The sequence below is a fragment of the Python bivittatus genome, unplaced genomic scaffold (assembly GCF_059951505.1).
Source record: "Python bivittatus isolate LINGU-HERP-01145 unplaced genomic scaffold, Pbiv_v1 ctg000200_np1212, whole genome shotgun sequence".
Classification (NCBI taxonomy): Eukaryota; Metazoa; Chordata; class Lepidosauria; order Squamata; family Pythonidae; genus Python; species Python bivittatus.
In genome coordinates, this window is record NW_028277040.1 from 8134406 (window position 1) to 8151237 (window position 16832).

General features: G+C 36.1%; 1 protein-coding gene across 1 annotated transcript in view; it reads right to left on the reverse strand.

Annotated features, from left to right (window-relative positions):
• Positions 1 to 16832, reverse strand: part of SGO2 (shugoshin 2) — a 20228-nt gene continuing 3396 nt past the window's right edge. The window contains exons 2-10 of the mRNA XM_088135816.1: positions 15612 to 15746; positions 13906 to 14076; positions 10298 to 10473; positions 8377 to 8454; positions 7401 to 7480; positions 6615 to 6844; positions 3816 to 5429; positions 2106 to 2244; positions 1 to 140 (exon numbers count right to left, since the gene is read on the reverse strand). Coding sequence (XP_087991942.1) covers positions 35 to 140; positions 2106 to 2244; positions 3816 to 5429; positions 6615 to 6844; positions 7401 to 7480; positions 8377 to 8454; positions 10298 to 10473; positions 13906 to 14076; positions 15612 to 15746 — 2729 coding nt within the window. The 3' untranslated portion in view covers positions 1 to 34. The remainder of the gene's footprint in view (positions 141 to 2105; positions 2245 to 3815; positions 5430 to 6614; positions 6845 to 7400; positions 7481 to 8376; positions 8455 to 10297; positions 10474 to 13905; positions 14077 to 15611; positions 15747 to 16832) is intronic.

Here is a 16832-nt window from a genome sequence, read left to right on the forward strand (position 1 = left end):
ATTCATAGAAATAATTGTTTTCTGTATATTCCCTTTAGATTAATCTGGATTTACTTTTGAAACTTTGTTTATTTTTAACTTTGAAGACTGGAGAATTGAAAAATGTGTCTTTTGTGAAGTCCTCTCCTCTCCTCAATTTGCTATAAAACAAAATGGTTAAATCACTATTGGGTTTGAAATTGATGAACATTCATACAGTGTTACTGATACTAATAAATATTACAATTCATAGAATGTCTATCATTAGATTATTTGCATGTTAATTCTTTACACTGCAGGCCTAGAGTTACCAGATGTCTGGCAAAAGGAGGACATGTCCTCCTTTTTGTCCTCATGATCTCAGTCCAACAGGCATAGCTTTAAAATCAAATATTGTCCAGCTTTTTCAGTATCTAACAAGCTGTCTCTTCCTGTGGAGCTTTTCTCAGCAGCACAGCCCTTCCCTAATAAGTGCTAACTGCAAGTGAACAAGCTCCATTCTGTGACCTTAATCAGTTGATTAGTACCCTCCAGCCTGCTACTGCTACCTAAAATTGACAAGACCTTATTCAGTTACATGCTGAAGGCTTTTCCTCCTAGCTAACTCTAGCACATTCCTGCGATTGAAAACCAGGTTTTCTGATGCTGGAAAAAGTAATTTTATATGCATGCAAGCCTAAGTACATTTTTTTTCCAGTTTTTCACTGTAACTTTTGTCATGGTTGCCAAGAAAGTTAAACAGTGTGACCTCCTTTTCCCCCCATTTGCCCTCCTTTCCAATTGTCTGTATCTTCCTTTGCCTGTGCAGATATCTGGTAACCCTGTGCAGGCCTCACTCCTGTGATTAAAGGTTGGCAGTGCTCCTAACATTATCAGATGAGTCATTCTGAAACTATTCTTATTCTTCCCTTTTAAATTTTTCTGTGGTAAGAAAAAGGGTGAGAAGTTGACATCAATTTTACTAGTTAGGGTGCTGGATCTGGACAAGGGAGGATCTAGATTCAAGTCCTCACAGAACAAGGAGCACACTGAGAAAGTTTGGGCAAGTCATTCTCTCTTAGCCCAGGTACCTCACTTGGCAATTAGAGAGACTGATTTTTCCCTGTCTCTTGGGCTGCACCCTCCTTGATCACAGAACATTGTTATGTGCACCATTACTGAAGCAGTGAGATAATGAGTGTTCTGGAGGACTAGAAAGAGGCAGGTAGGGAGCAATCTCACCAATTTACCTTCTGATAAATGGATGTTTTGTCACTGTCCACACACACTGGACAATCATTCTGTGAATGAATGGGCAAGCCCCCATAGCAGCCATTTTCTTTGAGTTCTTATGACACTCCAAATGTGTCCATTGGCCCCAAGAGATTAGGTATACCTGCTCTAGTCAGTGGAATCATCTGGAGAAAGCCCCCAGCATAGTAGTATATTTTGGATTTCTACTGCAAAGAAATAATTGAATTTGACATAAAATCCCCCAAAAGTCTAAAGAATTGAGAGGTCTGAAATGTTCAGCCTATCCATTCTAGTGACATAGCTCCAACTATATCCAGTTCAGTTATCAAATGGGACAGAAAGTTATCAAATGGGACATGTGGTTTCTAGGCTGAAAAAATTGCATACTTCTAGCATAAAAAAAGTAGTGCAGCATGTGAAGTAATTGTAAAGCTGCACTGAAGTAAGCCAACCATAGTGGTAATAAAAGGACCTTGAAAAATTTCATAAAATGTTGACTAATAGTTTCTTCTAACATTTTGCTACTATATCCATTTCTCATGCCTGAAATGCACTGGGAATTTCAACCTATTCCATCAAAATTGTGTGAAGAGGGGAAAAAAAAGCTAAACATAAATTTCAGTTAATAATGACATCAACAGCCTTGTTTATAGACGTTGTTGAAATAAATGAATACAACTTTCATTTTATAGACTTTAAAAGGTTTGGTGTACTAAATGTGTAATCCATTATAAATATCTACTCAGTAAATAATTGCAGAAACCACATTGTTGGTTAAAAACAACAACAACCCTCTACTTGGATATATCTGTAGTTATCAGAAATCAAGCTCAACAAAGGGAGAACTTACTTTTCCAAAAACAAAACAAATTAGGGAAGAAATCTATTCTAACCTTTTGATACTGGGTTCTTTGTAGCAAACTGTTGCTCCCCTGCATCTAACAGGTGGTACAGAATGTTCTTCTGTATCTTTCTTGGATTTGGGATATGAATTTATGCCAATATTTGTCAGTTCTTGAAGAGGCTTGTTCCCTGTGAATGCAACAACACTTAAGTTACTAATTAGAAATATTTTTGGATTTTTAAAAAATCATCTTAAATGTATGTTTTTTTTAAATATTATGCTGTAGAGGATACTGTGTCAGACAAATTAGGGAGACTTAGATTCAAATCTTACTTAACCATAATATATGGTATCATCTCTGCATGAGTACGTATGTCTGGATGACACAGGGAGGACTTTGAAGCAACCATGTCTTTGAAGCAAACTTTGAGACGGTTTAGATCTTCATAAATTTATTTTCCTATTCTGGCCAAACTCACTGGAGAAAGCAAGTTGCCCACTGTGCTATAGAGCACAGGAAGACCTAAGTCTATATAAATCTCTTAGGTTTTCATTAGAGCAAACTTAAAAACAAAGACAACTTTCAATCAACTAATTCATATCAATTTCTGTCAATGACTAGATCAAAAAGAGTCTTGTGATATTTTGAAATGTTAAGAGATTAACTGTGCATAAGCTTTCATGAGGACCAGTGTCGGATGTGTTATTTTCACTTGTCACATACATTAGAAAAATAAATTGACACCTAGAGTGAAGGCCATGAAATACAAGCAAGAGTTACAATCTCTGACATGTGTGTGAGGGTTGGTAGTGTGAGAAGGCAGGGAGAAGTGAGGGCCTCAAACGAACCATGTTTGCTAGGGGAGAGCGCTGTGCACCATGGGGCAGCCTTGGGGGGGTGGCAGGAGGGAGGATGGGCAGAAGGCACACTCGCACCAGAGTGGAGAGGGACGGCAGGAGGGAGGAAAGACTGCAGGCAAGAGGCACGTTCGCTCCAGAGTGAAGAGAAACGGCAGGGGGCGGCTGTCGGGTCAAGTGGGGATTGGAATGTGTATTGCGCTGATTGGATTCGGAAAGTGGAATGTCTGCGGTTTTGCGGCTAATTAGCGGCGCTTCGGGGCGGTAAAAAAGGTGAGATTGTGAGCCAAGCCCTCGTAGGAGGGGGAGGACAGATAGGGGGTATAAAAACCTGTCAGACCTTGCTTCGGGGTTCCTCCATTGCTGCGGGAGGGACCCACCTTTGCAAACGTGCCCAATAAAAACTTCTGTCTACTGGATAACCGAACCCGTGTCTGTCGTTTTCTGACAGTAGTGAATGCATTTTATAGGGTTGGTAGTGAATGCAGCTCACATGTGTGGAGAGGTACCTTTTACCACCATACTATGCATAACTCAAATGATTCTGGATACTACTTTAAAAGTACATGAAGCAAACTTAAAATGACCTAAAGTTAGAAGCATAGGGACCATTATACCTAACTCCATGCTTCCAGGTATTATATGGAACATGTATCTACCATCTGGAGCAAAAGTCTGCAAAAACTGTATTTGTTCTATTTCCTTGGACAGGCATTTTTATTTGACTCTTTTGCATCATGCACTGTTAGAACTGCAATACCCATTAAGAAAATGAAAGTATAAATAATAAGATGCTAACATGCCTTTTTGTACATGATGACAATAATTTACTTTTGGGAGGGTTTTTGAATTTCAGACCAGAGCGAGTATTTAACTTCATCCAAATTAGGGTTACACATACCAGAATTTTGCACTGGCTTTCTCTTGCATGATTCTTCATAAGTTATGCCCGCCTTCTCTGTAGAAACACAATCATTTTCTTCCTGATAATATCTTTTAGAGTTATGTAAAAGAGGGATATTTTCCTTTTTGTTTTGATCATGTGTACCAACAAAGTAAGTTTTTCTGCTTGGCTTTGATGTGGAACCTTCTTTTTCATTTAATGTTTCAATAGAAATTTCAGCATCTTTTATGGAGCATGAAGTTACTCTCTGAACACTGAAAATTCTTTCTCTGTCTTTAGATGCCTTATGTGGAATATTTTCATCACATAATTTTTCATTGTGTAATTTCTCTTTCACATACATTTTTTTCTGCTTAAGAGAGCCTGGATATATAATATTTGTCTTCCGGCTAGCTTTTGCAAAAATTCTTCTTTTATCATTTTGTGAAATGTCTTCATTAATTTGATCTAGCTTTGAAACATTTAAAGCATGAGTAGATTCTTTTGCTGCTATATTGTATTTGCAAGTATCTTCTTCACTGCTGCATCTACTTTTTATATTGGTTCTTTGACCTTGTTTTGTTTGGCAGTCATATCTGCATTCCTTTGATCCAAATCCTTTCAAATTTCTTCTTAAATACTGCATATTTTCCATTTCACAGTAGTTTGATTTGTTGATTTTGGAAGTAACAGGATAACTCTCATTTACAGTTAAATTCTCTTGTATACCCATTATGTGGCTTGCCATTGGTAGCAAACTTTCAATATTACTACCTTCTAATAGTGTATTGCGCATAGTAGATACTTCCAAATTGTCTCCTGGATTCTGCCTGACTAACCCCTCTACTGTTTCAGAAATTATTTGTTCCCCTTTTTCTGTTTCTAAAATATTAGTAGTTTGTGGTTGACACTTGAGATCTAATAAATGCAGGTGCTTGTAATTTTTATTACTGTCTTTATTATCTTCCCCAACATCTTGTTCATTGGTATTTTTCAGTTTCACTTCCCAGGATGTTGTCTTTTCAAACAATTCTTCTTTTGGTGGTGATTTTTTTTTTGTTTGGATGGTTTTTGGAACATTTTCATTGCTTTTTTTTGGTTTACTGCTATATTTATTTTTAATTTGTTTTTCTGTACTTGCAAATTTTACTTTTCTTAAATTTCCTGAAATTTTGTCAGCTTTAACCTTATTAAATTTCTTATCTCTAGATTTAATTATGACTATTTCACCCAATTCACTTGCAGTTAATTCCATATCAGTATCATATATAGTTTCCTCTGATTTTTGACTTATTAAATCTTCTTTATTTACGTGAATAGGCTTATTGTTAGGCTGGGAAGTCAATTCAATATGTGAAACACCATTTGGGTCTCTCTGATTACCTATATCATTATTAGTGCAAACTCTGGCCTTGCAAAAATGCAATATGCAATTTCTGTCTTTTTTGGTTTCCAAATTGTTTAGAGTAGGGTGAATACTTGAAATGCACATTTGTTTCTTTCTTTCAGTTATATATCCATGGATTGGAAAGGGACTATTATCTCCTTTTGATTGTCTTTCACATTCATCTGTAGATGATACATAATCTAAAAAGGTACTATTGGAGATTTGTTCCATATGGGATTTCTTTTCTGAAAACCAAAATCAAGAAATCTATTTAAAATTTACAAGTTTTATTTTAATATTTATAACACTGATTTTATATTGCTATAGAACAAATGAAATCTACTTTCAGTACTAATCACAATGCAATATTTGACTTGTAGACCTTTCTAAAAGTATTGATTAGGGCTATGTACTTTAAAAATGATTAGGAAGAATGCTCTGGATACCATGCTGACACATTATCTCTCTGGTATTCATCTATTTTTTTCTAGATTTCTGTATTGCTTCCCATTAAAAACAATCTCAAAGCAGTTTATAATTAAAACAAGAGTTGCAGGTACTTTAAAAGTTACGTTAAGTTTAATGAGTCAATTCCTAAAACTGCCACAATTTTTTACACTGATATTTCAAGGCCTGTTTTTATTTTCTTTCTCTCAAACGTTCCTATGTTTTTGGCTTCTGAATCTAGCTGACAGAAAAAATTCTAAATGTTGGATATCTTTCATTACAGGTAGTCCTTGCTTAACAACTGTACATTTAGCGACAATTTGAAGTTACAACAGTCCTAAAAAATGTGATTTAGGACTGGTGCCCAAAGTTACAACTGTTGCAACGCCCCCATGGTCACGTGATCATAATCTGGGTGCATGGCAATCACTCGCACTTACAATGGTTGCAGCATCCCAGGGTCATGATCGCCATTTGTGACCTTCCCAGCAAGCTTCTGGCAAGCAAAATCAATAGGGAACGGCATGATTCACTTAATGACCGCATGATTTGCTTAATGACACCACAAAAAGGTTGTAACATCAGGTCCAGTGACGTGATAATTTGCTTAATGACCGCATCGCTTAGCAACCTAAATTCTGGTCTTAATTGTGGGCATTAAGCGAGGACTACATGCATTGTCTTTGTTTTGAGATCTGGAGATGAGGTCTGTGCTTTCTTCCCTATCATCATCTGATGGTTGACTTTTGGAGTACTGAGAACTTTAATTCTATTTTTCAATTGTCACAGCCTCTCTCAGAAAATCTCATTTGAGGAGTCTGATAATAATTTGGGGTGAATTAGGAAGGATCCATCCATCCATCCATCCATCCATCCATCCATCCATCCATCCATCCATCCATCCATCCATCCATCATGTATTTGGAAGGCACAATATATTGGATGACACCCTTCTCCACTGTATAAAAATTAATACAGTATACCTTCTGAAAATGTATTTGTGACAAATTCTGTTTCCACTTTATTTATTTCATTTGGTTTTGGCATTTGTTTAGGATCTAATATCTCAATGTTTATTTGATCTGCTGCAACTTCTTTTGATAGTACAGATATCTCCTTAAAAGGCTCATCCATGTCACATACAAGCAAGTTCACTTTTTTCCCCCCATCACTTTCTACGATATGAGGAGTGATCAAATATTGCTCAGTAGGTCTGAAAGAAAAAGGAAAAGGACAGGACAGTTACTAAGAGTGAATATTCATTAATATAAAAATTTAAAAAATAGAAAACAAATTTTGATTGCATGATGAATTGTGTTTCAAGTTACACCTTAAAAAAGGAACAGAATAAAGATGCATAATTTAGGTAGTACTGTAAGCTGCTTTGAGTCATAGTACACAGATATTATGTTAACAGCATACCATATAATGTAAACATACCCACATGCAACAATGTAGAGAAAATAAGAACCAGACTTTGAAATATTTCCACTAAATTAGATATGCTACATGGTCACAGTGGTCAGCAATATAAATTGTGACCTGTGCTAGCAAAATAAAAACAAGTGATAATTTCATAAATTTTCTGATCTAACAATAACTCTATATTTTGTATATTTTGGACTCAAGAATACACATTTTTTTTTTCTGAGTACAAATAAAGCTCTGAAACTGTTTCTGAAGAAGTTCTTCACAGTCAGTTGAATTGGCAGATTTTTCTGTTTTCTGTTTTGATTTTATCTAGTTTAATAATTAAACTCAAATATTACCTTACTTGATGATCTGAAAGCTTGGATTCATAAACAGAATTGCACTGAGCATCATCCATTGTTAGAGATTTTGGAATACACTATTCAAAGGAAAAATAAGTCAATATATTCCTGGGATTCCCAAGTTTTCATGGCTTGGAATTCTGAAACTTGTGGTTATGAGTAGTCTTGCAAAATGGCTGCTGTGGTTTTGAATGCTCTTGCAAAAGGGAACATCCATTCCATATCTGCTCCCTACTACTCCAACTTATCTTTTGTCATTTTTCTGGCTAGGTGGGCACAGGAAAACTGCAGTTACCCATTTGTTCTCTAAGAAAACACCATTTCAGGCAGAGAAGCATCTTTGGAAATAAAGATAATGCTAAAGGCTGGCATTTTTCTTTGTTTGAAGTATTAAAAATATTTAATTCATACTCATTATTTTATAAACGAAGTATATTTTTACTCCTATTAAAACAAACTATTTTGCATAACTGCATCTCCCCAGAGATGGCACCCTCTCTCCTAGGGTTTTGGAAAGCTTTGAAAACCTGGCTTTGATCCCAGGCCTGGGGTTGATGTTTGTTATTTGTTTAATGGTCCTTGTTTTGTTTTGTGGATTTTGTTACTACAGCATGTTAGTCCAGGCTGTCTGTTGATTTAATATTTTTAGTTGTTGTTTTTTTGTCTCTTTTAGTTTTGTGTGCCACCCAGAGTCCACTGGAGATGGGCAGCCAATGAATTTAAATAAATAATAATAAATAATGTATGTAATTCTGAATGGGTGTCTGTAAAAATATATCAGGTAGACAGGACTCTGATTATTTTTATTTACTACTTTTTTCTTTTATTTTCACCAGATCTCAAGAGTAATTTCTGAAAATCTCTGAAAAATAAAATTAAAACTAAGATCTGTATTAATGAATAACAAACATCAACATAACAGCCATCCTACTTGGGTCTATGATATAATAACAGTTATACAGCTGACACATACCTCAGAAAAGGTGCTTATTTCAATTGCAGTTAAAATATTATTATTCATGAATGCTTGAATTTCTTTTAGAGTTTTGTTCTGTGCATTAAAATAAAATAAAATATAAAATATGTTTTCTTTTATACAGTTAGCGAGTAAGAAAAAATGGTTGATTTTTTAAAATGTTCTTATTGTTAGGACAGAGAAAGAGTCAGTGTTGAGACCTAACATATTTGGTCTAGGGAAGCACAGCAAATCTATGTTCACATTATTCTGGTACTGAAGATATGCCTCAGCTACATCAGCAAAATGTCTGCCATGTCCAATATGCATTCAGAATGGGATTGAAAGACACACACAGTAAAAGAATTGCACACATGGTATAAAAAGCTGGTCATGAACCAAAACCTTGGGAAACACTTCATCCAATCTACCCCTTCCAGTTTCCCTCATCCCTTCAAACTGGATAGCATAGAGGGTGACATGGCAATGTGGATGAATTTTTTTACAAAAGGTTCCCTCTATTACAAGTATTGGGAGTGGGGGGTGGGGTGTTGTCAATCTGCCAACATGTCTCATACACCGTTGGATCTGACAATGATACATGAAACATTCAGTTGATGAATCTGCCATGGTACAGCATATTTGGCATTCTGTCATCAGAGCAAATTTCTGGTAAATCTCATAGCCTCTCAATCATTAGACCATGAACATAAGATTTTATCTAAACCAATTCCCGAAATGATTATTTTAGAAAATTTAGATAATGAAAAGAAAAAAATACCAAAATTATTAATTCTAGTCATTTGAGCTTTTTCTAACATGAAACATTTTTCTTCTTCTCTTTTATATGTAATACAATATCTCATATAAGACTAAGATTTACTAGTTAGTTGAATTCCAAACTGTGTTGCACAATGAGGACACTGTTATGATAAGTTAGAAAACTGACAGAAAATTGACAGAAGTTCCTATTATCTATTTGTGAACAAAGGTGAGAGGTGTTCCTTCTTGGTAAATGCTGATTGGTGGAATTAGTAATTGATTAAATGGATTATTTATGCACACTGCTAGTTGCTAAGCATGCTTACAAGCAGGATAAAAACAGATATTACCATTTCCATGTATTCTACAAAGAAAAATATGGATACTTATTTTATAAATATTTAAATATTATTTTTCACTGGAGTGAAACCATCCATTGTGGTTTAGATCTCCAAGTGTTCAATAAGGAATTTTCATCATTTCCTTCTCTGGAGGATCTTTCAGCCCAAGAGATCCAGCATGGTGTAGTGGTTAAGATGTTGGATTAAGGAAACCCTAGTCCACCTTTAGCCACAGAAGCTCACTGGGTGATTCTGAGGTGGTCACTTTCTCGCAGCCCAACCTACTTCACATGGCAGTTGTTATGGGGAAAAGTAGGAGGAGTGTAGAAGAATGTTGAGATAACCCTGAAGAAGTTATGCAGGAACAATTAAGAGAAAGTAAGAGATAACTGAGTTCTGGGAAAAGAGAAGGCATGAAAAAGAAACTCAAAATAACCTTCTGTTTGATAGAAGAGGAGGCAGAGGGAAACTCTGGAAGGTTTTGAAGATTCTGTTATTACAGCCTACAACAATTAAGTAGCATTCCTGTAATCCTTGTGTTGTCTGTTCCTGACATGGCATATCTCGAAAGGTTGATAAAGAATGAATACTGTATACGCCACCTTCAGCTCCTATACAAATAGCAGAATATAAATCTAATAATTAAAATAAGCCCAACAGATCAGATTCTGAGGACATTCAGGGAATTGCAAAGAAAAGTAAAATTGCCTCCTGTACATTTTACTGACATAAGCTGTTCCTTTAATAGGAAGGAATAATTGGATATTTTCTATTAGTTTTATTTTCCTAAGAAGTGAATCAAATATTAGATCCCATTGTTTACTTTTTGAAAGTACCAAGGAACTTAGCTTTTGGCGAAGTAAGATATTCTGCAAGTTCAGCCCATCCAATTCTTTTTGTAATAACAGCTTTTCATTTTTCAGTCGCCGAGAATTTTCTTTCTCTGTACTGAGGGCCATGGCCAATGCCTTATTATTACGTTTCAAAGAACTTTTAAAAAGTGAAGAGTTGCCTGAATAAAATGAAAGGAAAAAATAAGGGCTTTTATACTGCCAATACCTCCACTCCACAAATCCTCAAAAGCAATTTGAATAATGATGACATAGACCATGTTTTGTTTTCTAAACTTACTATATTGTCCATATTGCTGGAGAGTGGAATACCAAAGTTGTAAATATTAAGTAGTCTGACTATATAGCCTAGAAAACCAAAATGAAGCCACAGAATGACTTATCAATTTTTGCAATCAAATTATTTCTTCACTCCTAAAACAGTCTTCCAACAACCAAAATGATATCTATATACATGCACATCACCAGATAGAATACACAGAAATCAGATTGACTAAAATATATTATTGGTAGAAGGAAGTGGAAGAACTCGGTTATAACAGCAAAGATATGGCCAAGGGCTGACTGTGGAACAGATGACAAGCCACTCATGTATGAATTCCAAGTCAAGCTAAAATAGAAGAACAACGCCCGTCAGCGTCCATGATACGATCTTGACCATTTTCAAAAAGAACAGGGGGAATCACATTGAAGTCCTGAACCTCACTGATAGGGAATCAGAGGAGCTGTAGAATTAAATCAAAGTTGTTATTAAGGATGAATGTGAAAAGAGATTGCCAGAAATGAAGAAACAGAAGAAAGAACTGGATGTCAGAAGAGTTGGTAGAAATTGCCAAGAGAAGAGAAGCTAAAGCCAAGAAAGAAATATCTCAAGGAAGAATAAAGAATTTCAGAGAGCTGTTATAAAAGAAGAAATATTACAATAACATTTGTAAAAACATTGAAGATAGAAATTGACCAAAAGATCTAACACAGAAGGAGGTTACAATCTTGAATTGATATGCTAAAGGATGCCAGTGGACAGATAGCAACTGATTCAAAAAAGATTAAACAAAGATGAAAAAAGTATACTGAAATTATGTTCAGGTAGCCCCCAGTTTAAGAACAAGTTCCATTCCCAAGGTCTGTCCTTAAATCGAATTTGTACGTAAGCTAGAAGAATATTATTGTGTAATACTGTATAAGTAGTACAGTGGTACCTCGGGTTACGAACGCCTCTCTTAACGAACTTTTCGGGTTACGACCAGCTCCGGCCGCAAAAATTTACCTCAGTTTGCCAACTCTGCCTCGGGGTACGAGCAGGATACGCGGCCATTTTTCCGCCCATGACACGTGGTCGTAGGGAGGGGGACTCTCCCTCCAAGCAATAGCTGCCTCCCTGTCCTCCACACCAGAACGGATTAACGGTAATTACATTGAACCTTATGGGGAAATTTGCTTCAGGGTGTGACCAATTCGGGTTGCGGCCAGAGTCACGGAACGAATTAAGTTCATAAACCGAGGTTCCACTGTATTGTGTAATTAACTCATAATTGTATCTTTAACTCGAATCATTGTGTATTTAACTCAAACTTTGCTACAGTAGGGTCCATTCTTAACTATGGGTTGTTCTTAAGCTGGGCATTCTTAACCTGGGGACTACCTGTACAGTACAATGTCAACATCCAAGATACCTTAGAAGGTATTTCCTATTTACAAGAATCTCTAATATTAGAAAATGAAGCTAGATCAGCACTTTGGTCATTACTGAGTCAGAAAGCTACAGATCTTAATGGAATATCTATAGAAATATGGCAAGTATAGAAGAAGAATCTATAATGTTTCTAACCAAACTATGTCAGCAAATCTGAAGAGCCACACAAAAGAGACTTAACATTCTGTGCAAACTATTGTACAATATCCTTAATTTCACATACTAGTAAAATAATACTTAAGATATACAGATTAGAGTCCTACATGCAAAGGGAAAGGCCAGATGTTCAAGCTGGCTTTAGAAAAGTCTGCAGAACAAAATATATTATTGCTGATGCCAAAGAATACCAAAAAGGAGTCAATATATGCTCCATTAATTATAGAAAGGCGTCTGATTGTGTCAACTATGTCAAACTGTGGAATGTGCTTAGGAAAATGGAAATCCCAAAACATCTCATTATCCTCATGCAAAATGTATACACACTTTAGGAAGCCACAGTTTGGATGGAATGTGGTGAAACACACTGGTTGCAAATCAACAAAGGAACAAGGCAAGGCTGTATATTTATTTATTCAACTTATATAATAAATATATATTGAGGGAAGTTAGATTGGAAGAAGATGAGCATGGTTTTAAAACTGAAGGAAGAAAGATCAATGACCTGTGCTATGCTGATGACACTATTCTGATAGCTGAAAATACAAATTATCTGGAACCTCTAGTCTTGAAAGACAAGGAGCACAGTAAAAATATAGGACTAAAATTTGTCCCAACTAATGACAACAGGTACAGCAACCAGCCTTAGAACTGACAGTGAAGATATTGAAGTGATATGCTCGTCTATGACCATAACAAAGATTTGATTTGATTTGATATTGAAGTGAGGGATAACTTCAGCCTTTTAGGATCAACTATCAACAGTAATGGAACCAGCAATCAAGAAATACACTGCAGACTAGCATTTGGTAGAGTAGTTATAAAGGCCTTGGAAAAGATATTTGATGCTTAAAAATTAGAATTAGAATTGTGCAGGCAATGGTTTTCCTTGTGATTCTCTATGGAAGCTAAAGTTGGACTTGAAGAAGCCATTTGGTCTAGTGGTTAAGGCACCAGACTAGAAACCAGGAGACTGTGAGTTCTAGTCCTACCTTAGGCATGAAAACTGGCTGGGTGACTTTTGGCCAGTCACTCTCTCTCAGCCCAACTCATTTCACAGGGTTGTTGTGGGGAAAACAGGAGGAGGAAGGAGTATTAGGTATGTTTGCTGCCTTGAGTTATTTATAAAAAACAATAAAGATGGGACAAAAATTTTTTTAAAAAAGGGTAGAAAGAGTATTGATCCTTTTATACTTTCACAGTGAGAATACCATGGATAGACAAGAAAACAAAAAAATGGATCACTGAACAAATTAATCCAGAGGTCTCATTTGAGGCATAAATGATTAGGCTCAGATTATCATATTTTTGGACACATTATTTAAATACCTAGCTATCCGGAGGTGTCTATAATGTTGGAAAAAGTGGAAAGAAAGAAAAAAAAAGAGGACAACCAAGAGCAAGGTGGACAGATTCAATTACAGTGGCAAAGGGTGCACTGATGGAAGACCTGAAGAGCCAGATTGTGGACAGATCATCTTGGAGAAAATCTATATGGTTGCTAAGAGTCAACACTGACTTGATGGCACACAATCAAGAAAACCTGATAGGTCCACGTCATCTGGTTTTACTTGGAATAGAAGTTTAAAGTGAAGACTAGCTCTTTGCCTTTTGTTGTTTTTAGTATATTTTGCCTAAATTTATTTTGGTAACCATATACCAAAATACTGCAGAAATTCACAAATATTTTATTTTTGTAAGTATGACTCTAATTCTGATTATTTATAATTTAATTAGCACTTACTAATTATCTTGGTTTTGATTTTAGATGCAAAAGAGGTATTCAGCTTTGTAACTTTTAGAGCTCCATTTTTCTTCTTCATTACACGTCTTTTAATACCTCCAATGGTAAAAAGGGAAGATACTTCAGACATTACATCAATTTCCAGCTTTGGTTTATTACATCGAAGAAGATCTAACAGTGGATATCACAAAAAAAAATAAAAATTAATGTTTGCATTTAAAAATATTTTTAAGTATGTAGTGTGTGTGAGTTTCTATCACTATTATTCAGCCTGAATATATTCATGTTTCAAAATATAATGATAATCACACCCCTAAGAACATCTTAACAATTCAGTCCATTCATCAAATTTAAATGTATACTGTACTAAAAAAATACTGTCAATTCCTCAACAAAATTGCACATATTTTCTACTTTTAAAAAGATTAATCATATTCAAATCCCTCTATAACTCAGGGCAGCAGTTCATATAAATTATCCATTTTATTTACATAACAGTCCTGTGTCCTTTCCTCAGTTAAAGTTTAGCTTCAGTACACTCTGGCAAACTAGTGTTCTCTCTTGATCACATGTCATTGGCATTACTTTGTTTCTAGTCCAAAATTTACATTATTTTATGCCAGTTCATCAAAACAAGTAGCTTTTCTTGCTTAAGCTAACAAGATCCCAAGACACTGTCCAAACACATTCTACAAGGTGGAAAACGTAGCACTCCACCCTTTAGGTCACTAGCCAGTGGGTTATACCAGCCACGTTATTGACTAGACTTTGACCAATTTTTTTTTTTACCTGAAAATATGGATACTCAATCCCTAAGAATAACTGGATTTGGACAGAAAGATATTATGGACATAGTTCTGGAACCACACAACCTAAGCTTACAGTGGCAATTTATTTTACCAGAGTTTAGAACACTAGTAAAGAAAAGTCTTCAAATTCATGTACCATTCTAAGTCATAATGTAGTTTGTTTGATTTTGGCTAAGCATGTTGTATGAATACCCACTGTGGTTTAAAACCATTATTTATGTATTGTATGAATTCAGCTAAATGTGATTTAGTCAATAAACCATGGTTAACAAATCACATGCATGATGTTCAAACTCAATTTATGAGAAAAAGTACACTTAAAGTCGAATTAGAGCAAATGTTGTGATCATGGAATCTTGATTTCTTTTAAAAGCTTCTAATAGGATTGAGACCATTGCATTTAAATAAAGGATTTTAATTCACCCATGCACCTTCTTCTCAACTGAATTCTTCCCTTATTATTTGCCCTACTAGGGAAATATGCTGTCTAATACCTGTAATCTTTTAATTCCATGCTTTTCATAAGAAATGTTGCTACCAAGTTGGCTGTTTTTAGCCACACCTTTCTGGATATATATAATCTGACACTTTACTCAAGTTGCAAAACAATGTAGACATAGGACATTTTGACACAAGTAATTTATAATGCAACGTATCCATTGCTTTGACAATAAAAGCCTGCCTGCATTAATAAAATATCTCCATAGTGACTGCTGGATGACTCTGTAGGTCTTTTTCCAGGAGCACCTATCCAGGATACAAATATACCTAGCCAACCTTTTGTTTTTTCTACTCTTGTCTCCATTACATGGCCTTCATCTCATTCTCAGTCCTGAGACAGATTTGTTCTCAGTTGTATCAGTGTTAAAAATAATATTTTCCCCTCTATTGTAATACCTTCAAGGGCAGCCTCATATCTGTTAGGCTTTCTCAGTGGAAGGAATTCAGGCAGGTTTTTCTGCCAGTTTGCTTGAAAGATTCTTCCTTGGAAAATATTATAGAAGTTTCTGTAAATTAAATCCCAGTATGACTCTTACTGAATATGCATAATTCTATATAAATATGGAGGATGGCTCTGCTGCTGCAAAGAGAAGATTTGGGATGGAACAGAAGCTGGAAAGCATCCCTGCCAAATCTGTACCTCTCTTGCTGTCACCAGCAGCCACAATCCCTCAAACACGCAGCATGGAAAATGATGTCACTACGGCAATGAATACTTTCAGCCTCCTCACTTCTTGCTGCAGAAGCCAAGCAACTCAGCCCCAATGTTGGGTTGACCTTGGCTCCTTACTGGAGAATCTGGGCAAGAGAAGAGAGATTTGTAAAGCAAACCAAAGCTTGTAGATTTACTGAAAGGAAGATTTGGCACAAGAAGATACTATTTCTTCAGGGCACCCCAGAGACATTGTCTGCATTAACAAGGGGTGATAATCCCTCAAATTAAATCAGTTTACATGAACTCTCTCCCCCGGTACTCCAGCACACCCTTGAATTCAGTTAACTGGCAGTGACTTGAAGTAACAGAGGCAGGGACTAGCAATGGGAACAGAAAAAATCATGCTGGTACATATTTCTGTTGACAGAAGGATGGAAAAATAGCACCAATTCAACTGGAGAAAGGCCCTTAAGGACACTATAAATTCCTAAAATGGAAATGGCCATAGATGAAAAAGTTTGAGAAATAAAGTTTGGGATTCAGCCAACTAGAATCAAAACTCTGTAGCTATAAATAATTCTAACCACAGCAAAAAAGGAGGAGAGCCATAAGATATCATAATTTCTCACCCGGGACACTTCAATGAATTATGCTTGCTTTTTTTGAAACTCATAACCCCACACTCTGCAATTTAAGAGAAAGGACCTCCTTCACGTTCTTTCTTTTCTATGCAGCACCTTTTCTTCCCGCCAAAACGGAAATCGCGAGACCTGATTGGATGGCGCTCAACGCTAGAGCCGTTAAACTGCGACCTCGCAACGGCGCGAGCTTTGCTGTACCTTGGAAAGGCGCTGGACTTCAGCGCCTAAACGCTACGAGCCGGGCCGGCGTGCCTGGAGTGTAGAGTCGCGCGACGGGAAAGGCATCGCGCGACTCTGCGGGAGCGAAACGAAGCTTCGACT